We start from the raw sequence: 19,401 nt of genomic DNA, 5'->3' as shown, positions 1-19,401 counted from the left end.
GTGCAAGGCAAATGGCAAGGGGTTACATACATTGACATCACTTCTCCATCTGTGCTGTGCTGTGAACAGTGCACACAACCTGAGATTTCTTACATCTGCTATGCAGAGACAAGAATTCTGTTGCAAGTTGTATATGGATAACTATGCACCCCTGACCCAAACAAAATCCTAGGAAGACATGTCATTTGCTGTCCACATTCAGTGCCCATCAGCACCCATGCTAGTGTGACGTGCACCTTGGTCGCTGATTCTGTCACTAGACTCACAAAGTAGAAGCTCAGCTCAGTGCATTATATGCAGGAGATCAGTGATCAGGGTAACAATGTGGGGCTATGAATTTGATTGACGAAGTACTGTTGGATAGGTAGTTTTCAACCCTTTTCTCCCACACCATTTCCATTCTTTAAATAACATCCTCAACTCTAGTGCAGCTATTAGCTACACAGAGGTGTACAGAAACACAGGCACAGATACTAAGCATGTCTCCCCGAACTTTCGAAGCCAAGAACAGTTTGGGGGAAGAATTTAGTTTGGGGAAGGGTGTGGGAGGAAAGGGTTAAACACTCCCTTCCTCAAGTGCTTTTCCCTTGATTGAATTAGCAGATCCAGACAAGTAAAAAACAAACCCATTAAAAAGAGAAGACCCAGATCACGGACAATCACATCACAAATAGTCTGGCCCTTATTAGGGTTCATGAAGTCCTCTGATTCATCCACAATTACAGCAGTGATTAAAAGATACATAAAATTTGGCTTCTGTTTTCAGAGGCTTTCTGAACCAGATACTTCCAAGTAAAAATATTTATACTGAATTTATTTCTGTTTTACCCTTATAACTAGTACATAATATTATAAGCAGTAAGTAATCAATATAAGCAACAAGCAGCAAGTTAAACTGATTTTATTAATTCACTGAAATTGAAATATTCAGCTGAAAGAGTCAAATATATTTTTCTCAGAACAAAACTTCAACAACCAACTCTTCAAGTTCACCCTCTAAGATCCCAAAAGCAAAACTACAAAACTGAGATGTTTCTTAAAAGCTGGAAACTTTTCATGTATTGGACAAAATCACAATTTTATCTAACAAAAGCCTCATTCAGTGAAATAAGTGAATAGCAACTATTAACACAAAATCTCTCCCCCACTTATTTTTTATGGTAGGTCTGAAGCACTTTTTGATAAACTTCGTGTTCACACGTACACCATCTCAGTCTCTACTACAGAGACAGGCAAGATTATGGGAGTTTCCCAAAAGGCAAAGCTGAGAAATCAGCAATTCCAAAACACTTGAGCTGAACTTGTAGTGTAGATTTTGTTGGTCATAAAGGTAGCAATGTGGAGAAGAAGAACAACCTGGCTGTCACACTCAAACCAGAGGATAAAATCTTTAAGTCGGCTTCCAAGAGAAAAGCCAGGAAGTGCAGCAAATACCAGAAGAGGGCATGCGGGATTAAGAGGCATGGAGCAGTACTTGCCTGCTTTGGAGATCCACTCCATATAGCCATTGAGCTCCCGTTCAATCTGCTGCTGTCTTCTCAGCTTCAGAAATGCTCGCCGGTTCTCCACCCGCTCCCTTTCTTTGGCAAACTCCCTGTAGGTAAGAATGGGACAGATTGCTAGAGGTTCTCCATGACCCTGGCTGAATCACAAGAGGAACAAGAAGAGATAAGAAGAACCCTTCTGGATCAGACCAAAGGCCTATGTAGTCTAGACTTCTTTTCCCACAATGGCCAATCAGATGCATACCTGAAGAAATGTCTCCACTCCACATTGTATAGCTCAGACACTGAAATCCAGCTCAAAGGGCCTTCTGGCGGTTCCCTCACTGCGAGAAGTGAAGTTACAGAGAACCAGGCAGAGGGCCTTCTCAGTAGTGGCACCCACCTTGTGGAATGCCATCCCATCAGATGTGAAAGAGATGCATAACTATGCAATTTTTAGAAGACACCTGAAGGCTGTTCTGTATAGGGAAGCTTTTAATGTTTGATGTTTTATTATGTTTTATATCTCTTGGAAGCCAACCAGAGTGACTTGGGCAACCCTGTCAGATGGGCAGGGTACAAATATAATAATAATAATAATAATAATAATAGTAGTAGTAGTAGTAGTAGTAGTAGTATAATAGTAACAACAACAACAAGGTCTCTGGAAGTCCACAAGCAAGATGTTTGTGCAACAGCACTCTCTTGTTTGTGATCCTCAGCAACTGGTATTCAGAGACATATTGCCTTTGTTACTGGAAGTAGTACGCTGTCATTATGACTACTAGCCACTGATAGCCTTATTCTCTGCAAAGAATGACACAGGAGAGAAACAAAATCAAGACACAGAGCTACACAAAATCAAGACACAGAGCTACACAGTGAGTGTTTGAAGATCAAAGGTAGAAATGAACCCTGTCATGGTGTTCAGTTGCTGTTAAACATCATTTCATTTGCAGGGCTGAGAAAGGCAATTCCAAGCTCTGTCTAGGACAGGTGTGCTACATACTTACCCAGAAAGCACCCCCAGAACAAGGTTGAGCATAAAAAAGGATCCAATGATGATGAGGGGGATGAAGTATAGCCAGTTCCAAGCGCTCCCTGAGGCATCGTTACTCTGCAGGAGGAAGACAGAAAGGGTGAAGTTATAAGATGGTAACATAAAGGAACACATTTTGCATGGAAACCATTCAAAATAGGCCTTAAAGCAAGGCTCCTAAATCAGTGCTTGGAAGGTAGCCTCATAATAAGTTGGCCCAACAACACAGGAATGGGCAAGCTGGACCAAGTACTGTATGAGGTGTAAGAACAATCCACCTTGATGCTTCCTGAATTCTTAGGTACAGGAATCCCTCAGATGTAATCACAAGGAAATCTGGCTCATTCACAATGACTGCAACTGTTGTTCAGCCCAGACACTGAGATCCAGCGCCGAGGGCCTTCTGGTGGTCCCCTCATTGCGAGAAGTGAGGCTACAGGGAACCAGACAGAGGGCCTTCTCGGTAGTGGCGCCCGCCCTGTGGAACGCCCTCCCATCAGATGTCAAAGAGATAAACAACTACCTGACATTCAGAAGACATCTTAAGGCAGCCCTGTTTAGGGAAGTTTTTAATATGTAATGCTGTACTGTTTTTAACACTTGATTGGGAGCCGCCCAGAGTGGCTGGGGAAACTCAGCCAGATGGGCGGGGTATAAATAATAAATTATTATTATTATTATTATTATTATTATTATTATTATTATTACTCTAACTACCAATACTACCTCTAACTACCTCGACTGATAGTGAGGTTGTTATTCAATAAACCTGTATCTTTGCAGATGAGCTAAATGGCCACTCTCCTCCCTGAGTACCTGTGCACTCACATGTACACATTAAGCCAGAGTTTGACACAGTGTAACATGAGACCCAGGCCACTGAGTCAGACCTTTGATCCATCAAGGTCAGTATTGTCTACACTAACTGGCAGAAGCTCTTGGGGGTTTCACGCAGGTGTCCTTCCCAGGCTTACCTGGCGATTTAACCTGGGGCTTTCTGCATGCATGGCAGATGCTCTTCCACTGAGCTACGTCCCTTCCCCCTGGATTTACGTGTGAGTATAAGACGTAGGTTACAAGAAGCAGCCTTAAAATGAGGTAGTCCAGTGGTTGACCTACAGCAGAATTGTCAGCAATCAATGGTCTCAGGTTGAGGTCTTTAGAGATGCTAGGATTGAAGCTGGCCCCTCATACACGAACAGCACATACCTCAGCACTGATGTTGGAAGATAGGGTCCATAGCTCAATGACAAAGCATATGCTTTTCCTGTGACAGGTCCCAGACTGGGCTAGGATATATCTATGCTTGAGTCTTTGGAGCGTGGCTGGCTAAGCCAAACTAGTAGGCACTTAAATAGATTGTAGGTTGTTATGCATATTGTTTTTTCTACACTAATTATAGGAGCAATTCTCACTGTAAAGACAACCTGCGGTGGAAGGGGATTATCTCTCCACTTCCCACTAAAATTGAAATAAAGATTCCATGCCATACTGTTGCCACTAATTGTGGGACTAGGAGCTTTAGGGGTGTGGGGAGGGGGAATCATTGGTGCAAACGGACTTTTCCCTAGTCCTTTAAGATACAATATATTTGGGGGAGGGAGAGGCAATGATCTTCATTCCAATCCCTGTAGTGGGGTGCAGATATAAGACTTCATTTCTCATGAACTGCCTTTACAGTAAGAATTGTGTCTCCCTTGCCCTTGTCCTTACTTAAGAAAACAAAATAAGCTACAGTCTACCATGTGTTATTTGCACACCTAGTCTGGCCTTCAGAGTAGGCAGTAGAGACTAGTTGGACCAATGGTCTGATTCTGTATGAGACAATTTGTATGTCAAGGGGAAAGGCTCAAGAAATATTGCTTCTAGGCCCATTGCTCGGTTTCCATTAGAACAGGGTTTCCCAAAGTTGGGTCTACAGCTGTTGGGTCTACAGCTCCCATTTCCCTAGCTACCAGGGCCAGTGGTCAGGGATGATGGGAGTTGTAGTCTAACAACAGCTGGAGACCCAGCTTGGGAAAGCTCTGCATTAGACCATTGGGTTGTTACATTTCACGAGTATGTAAAAGACTGTAGCAGCAAAGATGATGGAAACAGGAAACTGGTGAACTTCTTGCAAAGGTGAACAAGCCACTTTTACATCTCAACAGAACTGGTGGCCCATAAAACATGTACTTTAAGTTAAGGTCTGTGCTAGAAAGTTCTTCCCTGTAACAACTGTAACCAGAACCTGGAAGTTGTGGCTTTCTGGAGTTTTTTGTCCTAGTTCCTAAACAAGACAACTTCCAGAACCAGGATTCTTCTTTCATCTGTTAAGGCAAGTACAGAAATGAGTCTTCTTTGGTCCTTCTCTGTCTTACTGACACCATCAACAGAAACTATTTGGTCCTTGCTCCATGCCCTGCTATCAAATGCCTCCTGCAATAGAATTCCAGCCATGCTTTGCTTGTATGCAGATAGTTCTCCAACAAAAAGTAGCTTGCCTCTCCTCTGTACCTTGAAAGCCAACATTAGCAACGGGTCACAGGTTTGCCCCAAGGAATGTGCTAATGGAACGGACCCTTTTGTGAAGCCTGGCTCCTCGGCAGCGGCTGTAGGGCACTAGAAGTAGGAGCTTTGTATGGATTGCATTTTTGTGAGCCACTAACAACTCCTTGTCCCCATTTCTCCCTTCTAACTATAGGATGAGGAACAAAAAGATATTGTGCAACTGTGGCAGCTGGTGAACCCCAGCCTTCAAGAGCGCACTGAACAGCCAGGTGACTTAGCACATAAAGGACTCCACAGTCACTTGAGAGGCTTCTATGTCTAACCATATTCTTCCCACACAAATATCTGACACAATTGTTGACTCACGACAGGTGCAAGAACAATCTAAACCTCACACAGTTTCTACCTCATCACTTACACTGGAGCTCTCTGAGGTGAACAGTGTTAAAAATAGTAAGATTTAGCATTTATTTAGGGCTTCTGAGAATCCCAAGCACACTATATTTCTTATCTTAGTTATCTGGGGCGGATGGGGGGGGGGGTGGACGTGAAAGAATGCTCAGTATTATCCTCATAACTGCAAATGGGTGGGTGGGTAAGGAGTAGGACCGAGACGTCAAGAAATCATGTGGATCATGTGCACAGTGAAAACTCAGTTCACATCCTGGGCTTATCTGCATGGTCAAGAACTAAAGGTTGTTATCTCAAGGGTTGCTATTTTGAGGTTATTCATACCCTCTTGTTGCTGATTATCTTGCATCATTCATAGGCCTCTGCTTTCTTTTTTAAAAAAGTGAAACTGTGAACTTCACATCTGCCATAATCTACCCAGCTATTGTTTACATGACAACTTGTCCTGGGATGAAAGAATAACTTGTTGATGCATATGATAGTATCAGGTCACAGAGCAAGTTTAGGGCAGATGTCCTCAACCTGGTGCCTTCCAGGAGTTTTGGAGCCCCAGCTAGCATGGCTATTTAAAAGGTATGATAGGAGTTATAATCTAAAACATTTGAATAGCCCAAGGTTGGAAAAAGCTGGTTTAGGGGGTTATCTATCGGGGTATTTCTGTAGACAGCTCCTCTGTTAATAATCAACCTCTGGTTTGGGGTGAAGTACTTCCCAGAGGATCTAAATTTAGTAGAGGAGCTGAAGCACACTAAAATGGCCTCTGCACAGATTCATGTATTAATTCAAATGCATGAAATTTTGCTAAGGAAGCCCAGGACCAAAATGCTTGCCTTAGGGCACTGTAGAATTCCTCCTTCTGCATTTTATATCATATATTTGTTTTACTATTTTAAAATTGTAAACCCCCTTCACAGAAAGGTGGTAGATAAATGCAACAAACAAACCAACAAACCATTATATCTGCCTAACATTTATTTTGTGCAACCCGTACAGCACATAGGCGACAATTACCGGTATTCACATTTATTTTGAGCTTGTGGAGAAGGCAAACTCATTGGGTTCAACTTGGTTCTACATCAATGATAACTCTATTGATTCATTGTGCGAGAACTCTGTAGACTTATCCAGACAATTAAGATATGTGTACCCTAACTGCATATTGTAGGAACTTCATGATCACGGTTGCCTGTGCTTCATTTTTTAAGTTCATAGCAGCTGGGAAGGGGATCTAATCAGGACTGAAGGTGCACAGGGCAGGATGATGACTCTTTCTCCCCTGTACTGTTTTCTTGATTTAAATTACCCCTCAAAGGTGCTATTTGCCCCTTGGGGAAAATACTGAGGTTTCCAACGGATGCTTTTGATGTTCATGAAGCCACATTCTAGAAGGTGATCCAATTTGCAATGATACAACCCTTGCTGGTAATAAAAATCTAACATCCCCCAAACACCAGGAAAATAATACAGTATCCCAGCAACAGAAGTACTGCTTGGGACAAATGTGAAGTATTGCCTTCAACAAAAAAGTGGAAATTGTGTTTCTATTGCCCAGGAATACCTTCATCAGAATAAGCGGCATGCAGCTGTTCAGCAGGACACAAGTGAAATCACCCTAAGGGCCATTGTTGTATTTTTTACTAACTTTTATTTACAAACTGTTTCACTATAATAACCACAAAAAACACATTTTGCCACCATTTTATGTAGGGTTTTCTATTCTCACGTCAAACCTCCCTTTTTCTCTGAACCCCACAACAATATCTTCTCTCTTAACACTACTATGGGCATCTTTTTCTCTCTCTTTCCACTCCACAGCACTTTCTCTTTGCACCATAGCAATGCACATGTTCTCTTCTTGGTCTGCACTCCATCTCTCAGTTACCCCTTCTTTTTCAGTTTCCTACCCACAAATCACTCCACACTTCCACCTCACCACTGTCCCCCTTTCCTCACTCCATAGGTCTCTCGACACAACATAATAGTCTGCTTTTTCATCCAATAGTGGTCTCTCTTCTTTTTCCACAACCACAGGTTGGTCTGCCCACCCCATGTTTTTCTGTTTACCTCCCCACAGATCTCTCTGCACTTCCATTTCTCAGTCCTCCCTATGCCCTTCTTCCATCTCTAATTTTGCTCTGTTCCTGTCGTCAGTCCCTGCATCCCCCCCCCAATCTACTGTTCACTGAGTTCCGTAGCAAAAGCACAGAAATAATTCACTCTCCCAGAAATTCATATGCTGAGAAGGCATGTCAGACAGAATAGGTGACCCATGTAGCATGAATGGCTGCTACAGGCTAGAAAAGCTGGTGCCATTATGCAGTTGTAAAGATGCAGGCATTATCTCACCCCCTGATTGGCTTCAGCAAGTGTTAGATGTTCCCATATAGATGTGGGAAAGGGATGCAAACAATGGGTGTGTGGAATGCCCCAAGGTGCCACAAATAGGCAGACAGGTCTGTTGTAAAGGCACATAGTCCATTGGCACAGTCCAAGTGGATTGAGGGAGTCCAGCTCATCAATAGCCACAGGGGCCCAATGAATTATCTCCCTGAGAGAAGATGCCCTCTACTATATTTTCTCTCTTTTTTTTTTTTGAAAATAATATTTATTACTTTTCCAACAATTTAAACACTACAAAAACAATACAATACAATTTTCTCTTGACTTCACTTCCCAAAATATTAAAATACTGTTTGCTAGTATAATACAAGTGTTCCAATGGGTTCTCCTTTGGCAGTAGAATGTCACCAATTATTCTAAGAACTTCTTCCTATCTAATTGCTTTCCTTTCCCATGATTGCTCAATGCGTATATGAGCTGACCCCATGTACAGATTGGTTCCATCTGACAATGGGTTTGGGAGAGACAGAGAAAGTCAGAGGGTCTGAGCCATGGCTGTCCTGGTGTTGTTAGATTCCCAACTTCCATCAGTCCCAGCCAGCATAGCTAATGGTCAAGAATGATAGAAGCTGTAGTTCATCAACATCTAGAGCAGAGCTTTCCAAACTTTTCATGCTGGTGACACACTTTTTAGACATGCATCATTTTGTGACACAGTAATTCAGTTTTACTAGCAAACTGGAGGTTAATTCACCCCTTTCCAGCCCCGGGAGGAGCGTGGGGAGCGTTTGCATGAGACACCTACACACTAACATGTTACGACACGCAGTTTGGAAAGCTCCGATCTAGAGGGCTGCAGGTTGCCCATCCTTGGAATAAGTCATCAAAGGGGTCATAATCAATTATATGTTGATTGCTGTTTTAACTGTTGATTATCTCTATACTGTATTCTACTCTTTTATTGTGGTATAAGGTAGCTTAGGACTTTTTGTGAAGGGTGGGTAATAAACACACCAAATAAAAAATTAAATAAATAACCTGATGCTGCATTCATCAAGTAAATAGCTCAGTCCACAGACCATGAGACTTAATTTCGGGCTTGTGGGTTTGAGTCCCATGTTGGGCAAAAGATTCCCACATTGCAGGGGGTTGGACTAGATGACCGCCGCGGTCCCTTCCAACTCTACAATTCTATGATTCTGTGGTTGTGTGAACTGAACTGGAACTAGGAAAGAAAGAGAATCACTGATGCCCTATTCTTTCTTGGAAACAGTTATATGCATAAACTCCAGCCATGTTACATTTTTAGAGAGCCTACAGGGAGAAGGAACACAACCGCTTTCAAAAAGCTTATAGGAGACCTACATGGGGGTTGGGGGTGGGAAGGCACAGGAGAGTAATGAAACCAATTTGGGTAGAAAGAAACTAGTTTCCTTTCCCAAGAGGCTAGGAATGAAAAGATGTGCTGGTTAGTTATCCAGGGCACCTTCAGAAACGCACAGGACACAGAGAAAAGAGGACAAGGTGGGCACAGGAAAGTGATCAGAGAACATGGAGGGAAAGTACTATAGCAGAAAGCCATTGAAGTGGATGTTTCTTCTTTAAATATGCAATTTAAACAGAGCCTCACCATCTCCACCCCAGAGACTACAAAAAGCGGAAGCTCCCCCTTCCCCCCCAAATAATTTCTTTGCTCTTCTGATTGTTATATCAGCACGAGCATTTCCGCTTGCCAGACAAAACAATCCTCCTCTCCTCCCCTTATGTGCTGTTCTGAGGGTTCACCTTACTCTTCAAAAAGGATTTGGGAGAGGTGTGTCTTGGGCAGAGATGGGGAACGCCCCGATGTTGGCTTCCACTTAATGTACTGGGTTAGCTGAATCTGGGCCATAGGATCTACCAGGTCAGTATGATGAGAAGGAATTCCACTAGATGGTGCATAACTGTGGAACTCACTTCTGTTGAAAACTCCAGCTCTGCTCAGTGGGGCTTACTCTCAGGTAAACATGCAGCTGGAGAAGGGGGAAGAGGCTGTAGAAAGAACTGTGAGTGGAGGGGTATCCTTCCCTCAACCCCCTTGGAAACTCACCAAACCTACTGCACCAGTTATGTTAAGGCATTTTGTGATTTTATAATTTATGTGACTTTGTGCTCAGTTCAATCTTTTTACATGGCCTTTTATGTACTGTGGTAATTTATGCATTGTGACTTTGCTGTTGTTTTTATTGATTATAGTTTAGGAATGATTTACCATAATGGTTGACAGTTAATTTCTGTTGAATTATTATTTACTGATATTTCGAGAGTTTATTGTATAATATATTCTAAGTGGAGAGTCGTACCTTGGATCCCGAGTGCCTTGCGAGTCAAACGTTTCGGCTCCCGAATGCCGCAAATCTGGAAGTGAGTGTTCCGGTTTGCGAACGTTCTTTGGAACCCAAACATCCAACGCAGCTTCCGCTACTTCCAATTGGCTGCGGGATCTTCCTGCAGCCAACTGGAAGCAGCACATTGGTTTCCGAACATTTTGGAAGTCGAACAGATTTCCAGAATGTATTCAGTTTGATTTCCGAGGCACCACTGTATTACATTATTTTTTTTATAAGTTTTTATTTTAAGTCATTTTTAAAATGACTTACCACATTTTTCGCCCTATAGGACGCACTTTTTCCCCTCCAAAAATGAAGGGGAAATCTGTGTGCATCCTATGGGGCGAAATAAAGGAATTTCCCCCCCTTTATTTCCCCCCCAAAAAACTAGGTGCGTCCTATGGGACGGAGCGTCCTATGGGACGAAAAATACAGTACTTGTATTGAATTAGACTGTTATAAGGATGTGTGATCTTTGTTGTGTATTTTGTTGTTTCTTCTGATTGCAAAGTGGCTTGTGTATAGCAATATAGAAAGGGAGTATACAAATTAAAAAGTGAAATGAAGAAATGCAGAGTAAACACCTGAAGCAGCATTGGGCTTATTTATTTAATAAATTTCTACTGCATCTTTCTCCATCACAAGGAGATCCAAGGGTGGGTCACATAATAAAATCAAAATATATTATAAATAACCATCACCTCTCACATAAATAAAACTCACATGTCCAATGAATACTCCTGCAACAAGACAACTAGTATTGGCTGCATCTCCCCAAAACCTCTCCCTGCCAAAAGCTTGGACAAAGGGATGAGTTTTTAACTGCTGCCTAAAAGCAAATAAAGTTAGTGCCAGACTTGCAGTTAGCACTGGAATACTGGCAGTGTTTGTGCATGTGCTGCATTAACTGCAGGATCATAAAATCTTGTTATGCAGAATTAAAAATATTTAGCACAGGTGACTCGCAACTTAAGCACATTTAACCTGTGTGCATTCAGCTTTACATGCTTGGCAAATTTAATTGAAAAGGGGTCGGAAAGGGGGCAGGCAACAAGGGGGGGAAAATCTTTGAACCCAATGTGTTTTGGACTATATGTGATTTTGGCTTTAAGCAATATCCCCAGAACATAACCCCAGCATAAGTTGAGAGTAGTTTGTAATTACTTTATCTATCGTGTTTTTTTGTAAAGAATGGGATAGGGAGAATTTTGTACCCTGCTTCTCTGCCTTTTTAATTTTATTTTTAGGCTAAAGCGAAGTGAAAATCTAAATAATAAAACTCGAACTAAATTGTGAGGATAGACTGATCCAGGAAATCATCAAGGCCAAATGATCCACATGCCACACAAGCACAGATGATTAATCAGCGTAATCCAGCTCATTGTGAAAAGACTTCTCGAGAAATCAGAAGTGAGTGCAGCAACAGATTCTTGCAGAACAGACAGCTCCAGCGGACTTAAGCATATATCGTGGATCTTCTCCACTGCTTGGCTTTTTCAAAGATCTCTATCAAATCAAAGCTGCTGAGAAAGGTCATGCCAATCTATAATTTGAAAGTGCTCTCTCTTTTTCGCTTCTCATTTCCCTAACATGCATCTTCCTCTTTCAGGCCCCTGTAGACTGTGCTGTTTTGATTCTTAAAGTGATTTTTTTATTGCTGGCTGAGACTGCCAGTTTGGATTTAATTCACTCCAATCAGTCTGCCTTTTCCCCATCTCACACCCAGTGCCCCTCCTCCAATAGTAGGGTGGTCTCCATTTTGGGGGATAACAGGACATAAAGCTTTTACTCCACTTCTTTCTAACAAAAGTGACAGACTCCTGGTAGTATGTAGTTGCTCTAAGAGTGAGCAATTATGCAAATCAAATCAGGGTCTGAAAGGAGAATGGACCGACTTTTCAAATTTCTCCTCTTCCTGGTAACCAAAGCTTAAGGTGCAGTTGCCACCCTCTAGGGCAGGCCTGAACAACTTGCGACCCACCAAACCAAAGGCAGCCCACTAGCCATGTTCTGGGGCCTGCCAGTTGCTTGACAGCCCCACTCCATATCTGCATTCCTGGGCAGGCAGCAATAACAGCCATAGTGTGCTGCTTGCCTTTGAGGAGTTAACACTCACTGCTTAGTTTTCCCATTTCTAACTAGAACCACACACCCATGTCTGTCAAACATTTAGTGCACACACACTAACATGGAGGCATTTAGCAAATTTGTTCACTGAAATTCACTCCCAGGGTTCCAATAAATAGTTCCATGAATACTGGTGCAAAGCGCAGTCTCCTCATCCCAGTGCTGTCTTGGAGGGATTCATGGCCACTGACTCACAAAGCATTGCTGGCTGCCACAAATTCTCTTGGAAGCCAGTGGGGAATATAGTGAGAGACAATCCTGGGACAGCGAGCTCTGCTGTCTGCATTAGCTTGATTAGCTCATGGAACAGAGTGTGAATTCCATGGGTAGAGCACTTCCCAGTCTCAAGCAGTTTGGGAAACTTGATACAAAGAATTCCATCTGATAGTAATCCTACTCAAAGTAGATCCACTGACTAACTTCAGTCCATTGATTTCAATGGGCCAACACTCTGAGTAGGTCTAGCATTAGAGTGGCTGGGGAAACCCAGCCAGATGGGTGGGGTATGTATAAATAAATAAAATAATTATCACCATCATCATTATCATCATCATCATCATGATCATCATTATTATTACAACCCGCAGTTCCCTAACACGGCTACTTCTGAGAAAGTGGGCAAGCCAGGTGACTTGCGCATGACCCCAAAAAACGGGTGTCTTTTGGTCCAACGCTTTGGCATGAGCCAACTGATTTGTGTGAGAGTGAGACCAAAAAAGAGGGTCTTTTGGTCTGAGATCCAATCAGAAGCTGCAATTGCTTCTATTGGGATGGTTTAGGGGTACACTGCTAAAATACCATCAGACAAACAACACAGGCAACCTGCTGCAGATGTTGCCTAGCACAACTGAAAAGGTTACAGCACAGCAGAAACTTTATGCAGTCACGAATGCCCAGTGCTTAGAAAAATGAGAGAGACTATTGAAACATTAACATTTTACGTGCTGGAAAACCCCCTGCCTGAAAGGCAAAGTAAGTGAAGAATACTGAGGGCTAAGCTGTGCATTTAGCTATGCATCTGTACATTTAATTGCATGCTTATTCAGGGGTTTTGCTTTTTACACAAATTACCAGTATGAGGCCTTTCAACTAGGATCCTAACATAGTAGGGAGGGTTTTAACTATTTACCCTCTTGCTGTGATCTGGACCGCGGCCCCTATGCCTACAACCAGAGGGTGGGGCACACCTCTTGTTCATGGTGGCTTTTTTTGTACAGTGGTACCTCGGATTAAGTACTTAATTCGTTCCGGAGCTCCGTTCTTAACCTGAAACTGTTCTTAACCTGAAGCACCACTTTAGCTAATGGGGCCTCCTGCTGCTGTCGCGCTGCCAGAGCACAATTTCTGTTCTCATCCTGAAGCAAAGTTCTTAACCTGAAGCACTATTTCTGGGTTAGCGGAGTCTGTAACCTGAAGCGTATGTAACCTGAAGCGTATGTAACCCGAGGTACCACTGTAGTGCAAAACTGCAGCTGTGGGGAGTCTGATTCCAATCAGGTTTATAGCTGGGGTGGTCTACCCCCTCAATACTACGCTCCTGATCTGTATCTGAGGACCTGCCCTGCCAATTTGTGGAAAAACAAAACCCTGCACTTAAAGGCTAGATGGGTCAGACTTGGTTTAAGGCAGTTTCCTGTGGTTTTAACAGCCCCTCAGGTTCTTTCAAGTACAAACTGCTGTGGATTTAATTAGCCAAGATATCTGGCTGGTACTGCTCTCCTGCTGTCTCATAGGAAAAATAGACACAGACATCACATCTTCTTTCATATTACAACATGTGAATGTCTGTTGTCCCAAATTCTGTGGCTACGCCGAATTATCAACAACACTAGCAAACATACATTATTGCTACTATTTTCCCATTTCTAGCCAGACATAGGTGCTGTACAAAAAACATTCCCCCCCACAAAAAAATACCACAGACCCTGCCCACAGGTTTAGTCTAATAGCCACAATATAAAATGGGAAAAAGAGACAGGGAAGAAGAAGAAGAAGAAGAAGAAGAAGAAGAAGAGGAGAGCAAATGTGGGAGAGCCAATTCTTATATACAATTCTATTATTGTTGTTCTAATGACCAGGTGGAATGGCTACTGAAGAGATAGTTCTGGGAAGTGAGGAGCCAAATGGCAATTGGGCCTGGCTAAGCCAATGAAGTGGGGCCAATTTGTCTTCTCCAGAGGCAGCCAAGTGAAATGACGACTAACAGATGACAACCCTGGGAGAGGAAGAGCTACATGGCAGCTGGTCCTAGTGAAGCCGTTGTAGTAGGCTTTGCTGTTTCAACTCCTCCTCTGATGCAGCCAGATAGAATGGCTGCTAATAAAAACAAACACGTGCCATTTTTACAGGGAGCCTGCTGTGGAGATGCACTCACCGCAGTTAGAGCTAAACACCATCTTCTCCCAGGACTGAGCTTAGGGGAAAACTGTTCTTCCAGTTTGCTGCAGAAGCACAGTAATGACTGATGGAGCTTTATGTCAATCAAAAAGCCACCTCTCAGAGCAGCAGTACAAGACTGTGAATACACTCTGTGAAAGCCTTTTCTTTAAAAACTTGAAAACAAAGAAATCAAGAACCGGATGCACATGCTTGAGATTTAAGTAGAATGCCTGAATGAAGCCTGGTGGGGGAGAGGGGCAAAGGAGTAACAACAACCGGCTTCAGTTTGGATACTGCATGCGCCTCCTTTGAGAAGTGAAGGCAGGGAAGAAGCAGAGCTCACCCTGCAATAGAAAAAACTGCCCCATTCCTATGTGCAGGTACACCTGTATGCAACCTTAAAAGTACTGAACCCTGCTGCACGCATCTCATGCACATTCACCTTCCATAGCAAAACTACGTCTTCCAGGAGAGCACGGTAATGTGGCAGCAATAACACTCATATATTTGCAGTATATATATATAAAGGTAAGAGGCAAAATGAAATATCCACATGCATTCTAAGTGGGAAAGGGGATAGAGAGTCTATAGTTCACTGCTATTGCAAGTGCATTATCCAAACTGAATTAGGATCTAAGGGAGGACTGTGAGTATAACTGAATGAACACGTGTCTCTAAAAAAAAATACCTATGATTTCTAGTTTGATGACCCACAAGGCAAAAAGGAAAAGAATAGCATACATATTGCTCATCTGTGCTTTTGAAAAGAGGGCAGGTAGGAGGGGATGATTCATGGGGTTCAAACTTTTTAGTGTTAGCAACATGCTAAAATGGTAGTAGATTATACATTAATTTACAAGAAAGTCTTGTTTCCAATATAGGAATGCCTCAAAGAGAGACCTGTCTCTAATGCACATCTTATGCCCCAAACTTACCTTTGGGTGCTTCTTGTGGGACATGGAAATTAAATTTCTTTTGGCACATCCCTCCCAAGGTCTGGTTCAGTGTGATAAAATGGTTCTGAGGCAGTAAGCTACTGAATACTAGTTACTGAGAGAGCAGCAACAGGAAAGGCTGTCACTTTCATGACCTGTTTGTGGTTTTGCCAGAGGCACCTGGCTGACTTCTCCTGAAAACAGGATACTGGACTGGGTGGACCTTAATTCTGAACCTGCAGAGATCTTCTTATGTTCTTAGGACTACACCTAGACAGCTATAGGTTTATGAGGAGCTATTTTCCCAACTACCATATCATACTAAAAAACAACCAATGACTTTGCCTTTTCCAGAATTCCTCACTCTGTGACACTGGCTTCTCCTACTCCCAATATAGTTTGAGGGTCAATTTCAGATGTTTTACAGAGCTTTAACTATTTAGATTGGGAGCATTCAAATCTAATTTCTCACTCAACTTTATTTTGCTGTAGAAAGAGTCTTATATCCACTCCTGTCACCTATCAGTTACTTGGTCCCTGCATCACCTCCTCATTTTTAAATGGTTTGCTCGTGAGATATGTAATCTTGGGGGGGGGGATAGAAAGAAGTGCTGTGTTTACATACATGATCCAGTGACTAATATTAACAATATTATTGTAGCTTCAAGAATTGCATCTTGTCATCATAACAAACATTCAACAATAACTATTACTCCTTACTCAGAATTTAACAAGTGACATTCAGTTCTGGGGCAATGAGTTTTGCAGTCAAAATGGGGATGTATTTGTTTTAACCACACATTATGTGAGAGAGTACCACCAACATATCAAAATGGTGCCCCCACAGCTGGTCCTTTGGTACTATCCATAATCAACTTCAGTAAACAAGAACTGTGTCTGACTCCTGGCTCTCTTCCCTTTCTCCAGAGATTTTAAAATCTGTGCTCATCTTCCTGGCTTCTTGACCTCACCACTCCTCACGCTTCTTGAAACACAAACTCAACATGCCCAGTCTCATCAATTGCCATTTACATGGCTAATCAATGCTCTCTCCATTACAGTGATCCACCCTCCCTGGCTACCAGCCAGTTTCCCTCCCTCTCCATGTCTCACCCATCCTTCGCCTTTTGCCAACTCTGCTCTTTCCTTTTAAAAGACTTCTACAACCAACACTGCAACCAGGCATCGCTTCTCTCCTGCTAATATTCTTTGTTTCTCCTAAACCTCTATAAGGTCTACCCAAGGTCTACCAGTGCACAACCCTAGATCACCTGGCTTCTGCATCCTCTCACATACCAGAGTAGCCTTCTGCTTCTGGGGACAGACATCTACAGTAGCTGTACAAAACCAGGATTATATTAGACAAGTTACACCACTAGCATCTGAATTTTAAAGGGCAAATATTATCAACTGGGGGGATCAGCAATGCCATTTCTTATGCAAAACCCTCTGCTGTTGCTTGGACTGCAAAACTAGACTGAAGCAAAACTGCCTCCTCCTTCTATGTTCCCACTCAGAGGCCATGAAACAAGGGGGACAAATTCTGAAATTCACTGGTGCTCTTCAGGCTAGCAGCTGCCATTTTTATTTTCCTGTGATGCCCCAGAATTACACTACATCATGATGTAGTGTAGAGTCATTTCAAGTGACATTGCAAGGAAAATGACAAATCTTCACTGGTGGCTACCATTAAAGTGTGAGAGGCCATCAAATTTTTTCACCTTACAGTTGAGAGTTCTCTTTTTCAGATGCTCAGCTGAGCAGCATGCAAAAGACCCCCTCTTACATTTTCATCCTTTGTCTAATCCCTGCGCAGAGCCCAGAACTGTTGATAACAATCTCAGCCTTGAGCTCAGAGTCAAAGAAGGATGGGCTGGCTTTTTATGGGGTTGCTGTACCACCAGCTGGGATGCTAGAATGGGTTCTGGACACTGAAGCTAGTGATTAGGAGTCTGTGCAGCCACCTGAACAGGGATGGAGGAGAATTTCCGTATGTTCCACAATTTGGAGCCACCTTTCCAAGTATGCATCCAACAGATCATGATCAGATCAGAATGTAGATATGCAGATTAATTTGCATGTCTACAGTTCTTTCTGAGCATGGTCTGCTCCTACTCATGTATTTGCTGCTGTTTTTTCTTTTTTACAAGGTGGCCTGAGTGCTTTCAGGCTCTTTCCCTCATTTTTTTCTAGCTGTTTGGAGCTATCTAGGACAGGCAGTCCTTGCTGTGCTCATCTAAATGTTTTAGGTAAGTGGCAGTACATTATGACATGCCACCATGGCAACCCCATGTTCCTATAAGGCTCCCCTGCAGAAGTAAACTCTCCCAAAATGGGTGCATCTCATCTCATTTCAATTCAGATTCTTTTGCTTCTTATTACAGAGTCTGCTGCTATGGGATAAAGGTTCCTGTTGCTATTCTGGAATCAGGTATGCTTGTTGTGACTCACGGAAGTTATCAGTCTCCTGTGCTCTGCAGCCTGGCTTTAGAAGACTTAGAACTGTACCTCCAGCAAAAAATGTATGTTGCCTCTTTGGTGTAGAGTGCTTTTATGTTTTGAATTCCAAATGATCTTATTTCCTAATGACAGGCAGACCAATCCTAACAGGAGGCCTCCTAAATTGCTCCAGGGATTCAGGAATTCCTGTGGCTTTAGGATTAATTCCTCTTCCCCATGTTGGTTCAGCTGTGACACTTGTGCCTTATCCACACAACCAGCCACCAGCTGTACTCAACGCTAAAGAGGAGAAAATAAGGGACTGGGACTGGCATTTACTGACCTCAATTCAAGGTCTGGAATATAATTTGGGTGTATGAGAGAGACTGTGCTGCACCTAATGCAATCGAACTATCCTCAGTAATTGCACTATTTTGCTGTGTGACCTCTTAAATCTCCACAACAGATACTGAGAAATCTCCACCACCACTGTCCCATGTATCATTAATTATGTTATGAAACCTAGTTTGAATGGTCAGAGGGCAGCCGGTGGGAAGATCTGTTTTCTCCATTAAAATCTCCCAGTTCTGATCAGCATAATTACGGTATTTCCCAATGGGATAGAATTGTTACAGCTCAATGAGGATTCTGTGCATCTGAGACTGCGACTAAGGTGCCAGATTCAGTCTAGATCAGGGCTGGGGAACATTTTTAAGCCCAAGGGCCATATTCCTTAATGGGCAACCTTCCAAGGGCCACAGACCAGTGATGTGTGGGGCCAGAGGCAAAAATGGGTGGAACAACAAATACAAGTTTTACAGTAGGCTAGTTTCTACTGACAATGAGACCTTATCAGAATTCAAGGACATCTTACAGCTAAGCAAAAGCTATCATGGAGGGTATGAGGCAGGGCCAGTGAAAGAGGTGGCCTAGGGAGAGGTCCAAGGGCCTGAAGGGCTGCATTGGGCCCCTGGACCTGAGATCCCCCCCACCCCTGGTTTAGATAGAATGCTTCACAGTTTCATTCTAGAAACTGATCTCTGAATGCTTGGCTATGGGACAGATGCAAAAACTAATTTGCTACTCCGCAGGAAAACAGTTTTTACTACAGATGAAACTGAAGCATGTTGGCGAAAAAGGGATATATGCATGTATGCAGCCAACAAATGAACAAACAAGGCAGGAATGTGGCGAACAGATCCTAATTCCCATGCCTAGGTTCATATTATACTCATCACTCCTTTATACCATAGAAAAAGCCACAATGTTCTTCTACCAGCATTAGGCCAATGCCTGCCCACATTCATAACATACCCAGAGATACTATATTTTCAAATTACAGTCGTACCTTGGTTGAAGAACACCTTAGCAGTCAAACGTTTTGGCTC

General features: G+C 42.8%; 1 protein-coding gene across 15 annotated transcripts in view; it reads right to left on the bottom strand.

Annotated features, from left to right (window-relative positions):
- The window catches only part of CACNA1A (calcium voltage-gated channel subunit alpha1 A), a 258,043-nt gene that overhangs the window by 114,799 nt on the left and 123,843 nt on the right, over nucleotides 1-19,401 (bottom strand). For all 15 annotated transcript variants that reach the window (XM_080996998.1, XM_080996997.1, XM_080996993.1 and 12 more), the window contains 2 exons: nucleotides 2,498-2,601; nucleotides 1,479-1,594 (listed from right to left, as the gene is read on the bottom strand). In XM_080996998.1, the coding sequence (XP_080853124.1) occupies nucleotides 1,479-1,594; nucleotides 2,498-2,601 (220 nt within the window). The remainder of the gene's footprint in view (nucleotides 1-1,478; nucleotides 1,595-2,497; nucleotides 2,602-19,401) is intronic.

This window comes from Podarcis pityusensis (assembly GCF_964106645.2).
Source record: "Podarcis pityusensis genome assembly, chromosome: 2".
Lineage (NCBI taxonomy): Eukaryota > Metazoa > Chordata > Lepidosauria > Squamata > Lacertidae > Podarcis > Podarcis pityusensis.
Note: the sequence above shows the minus strand (reverse complement) of the source record. Positions and strands in the feature narration are given on the sequence as shown.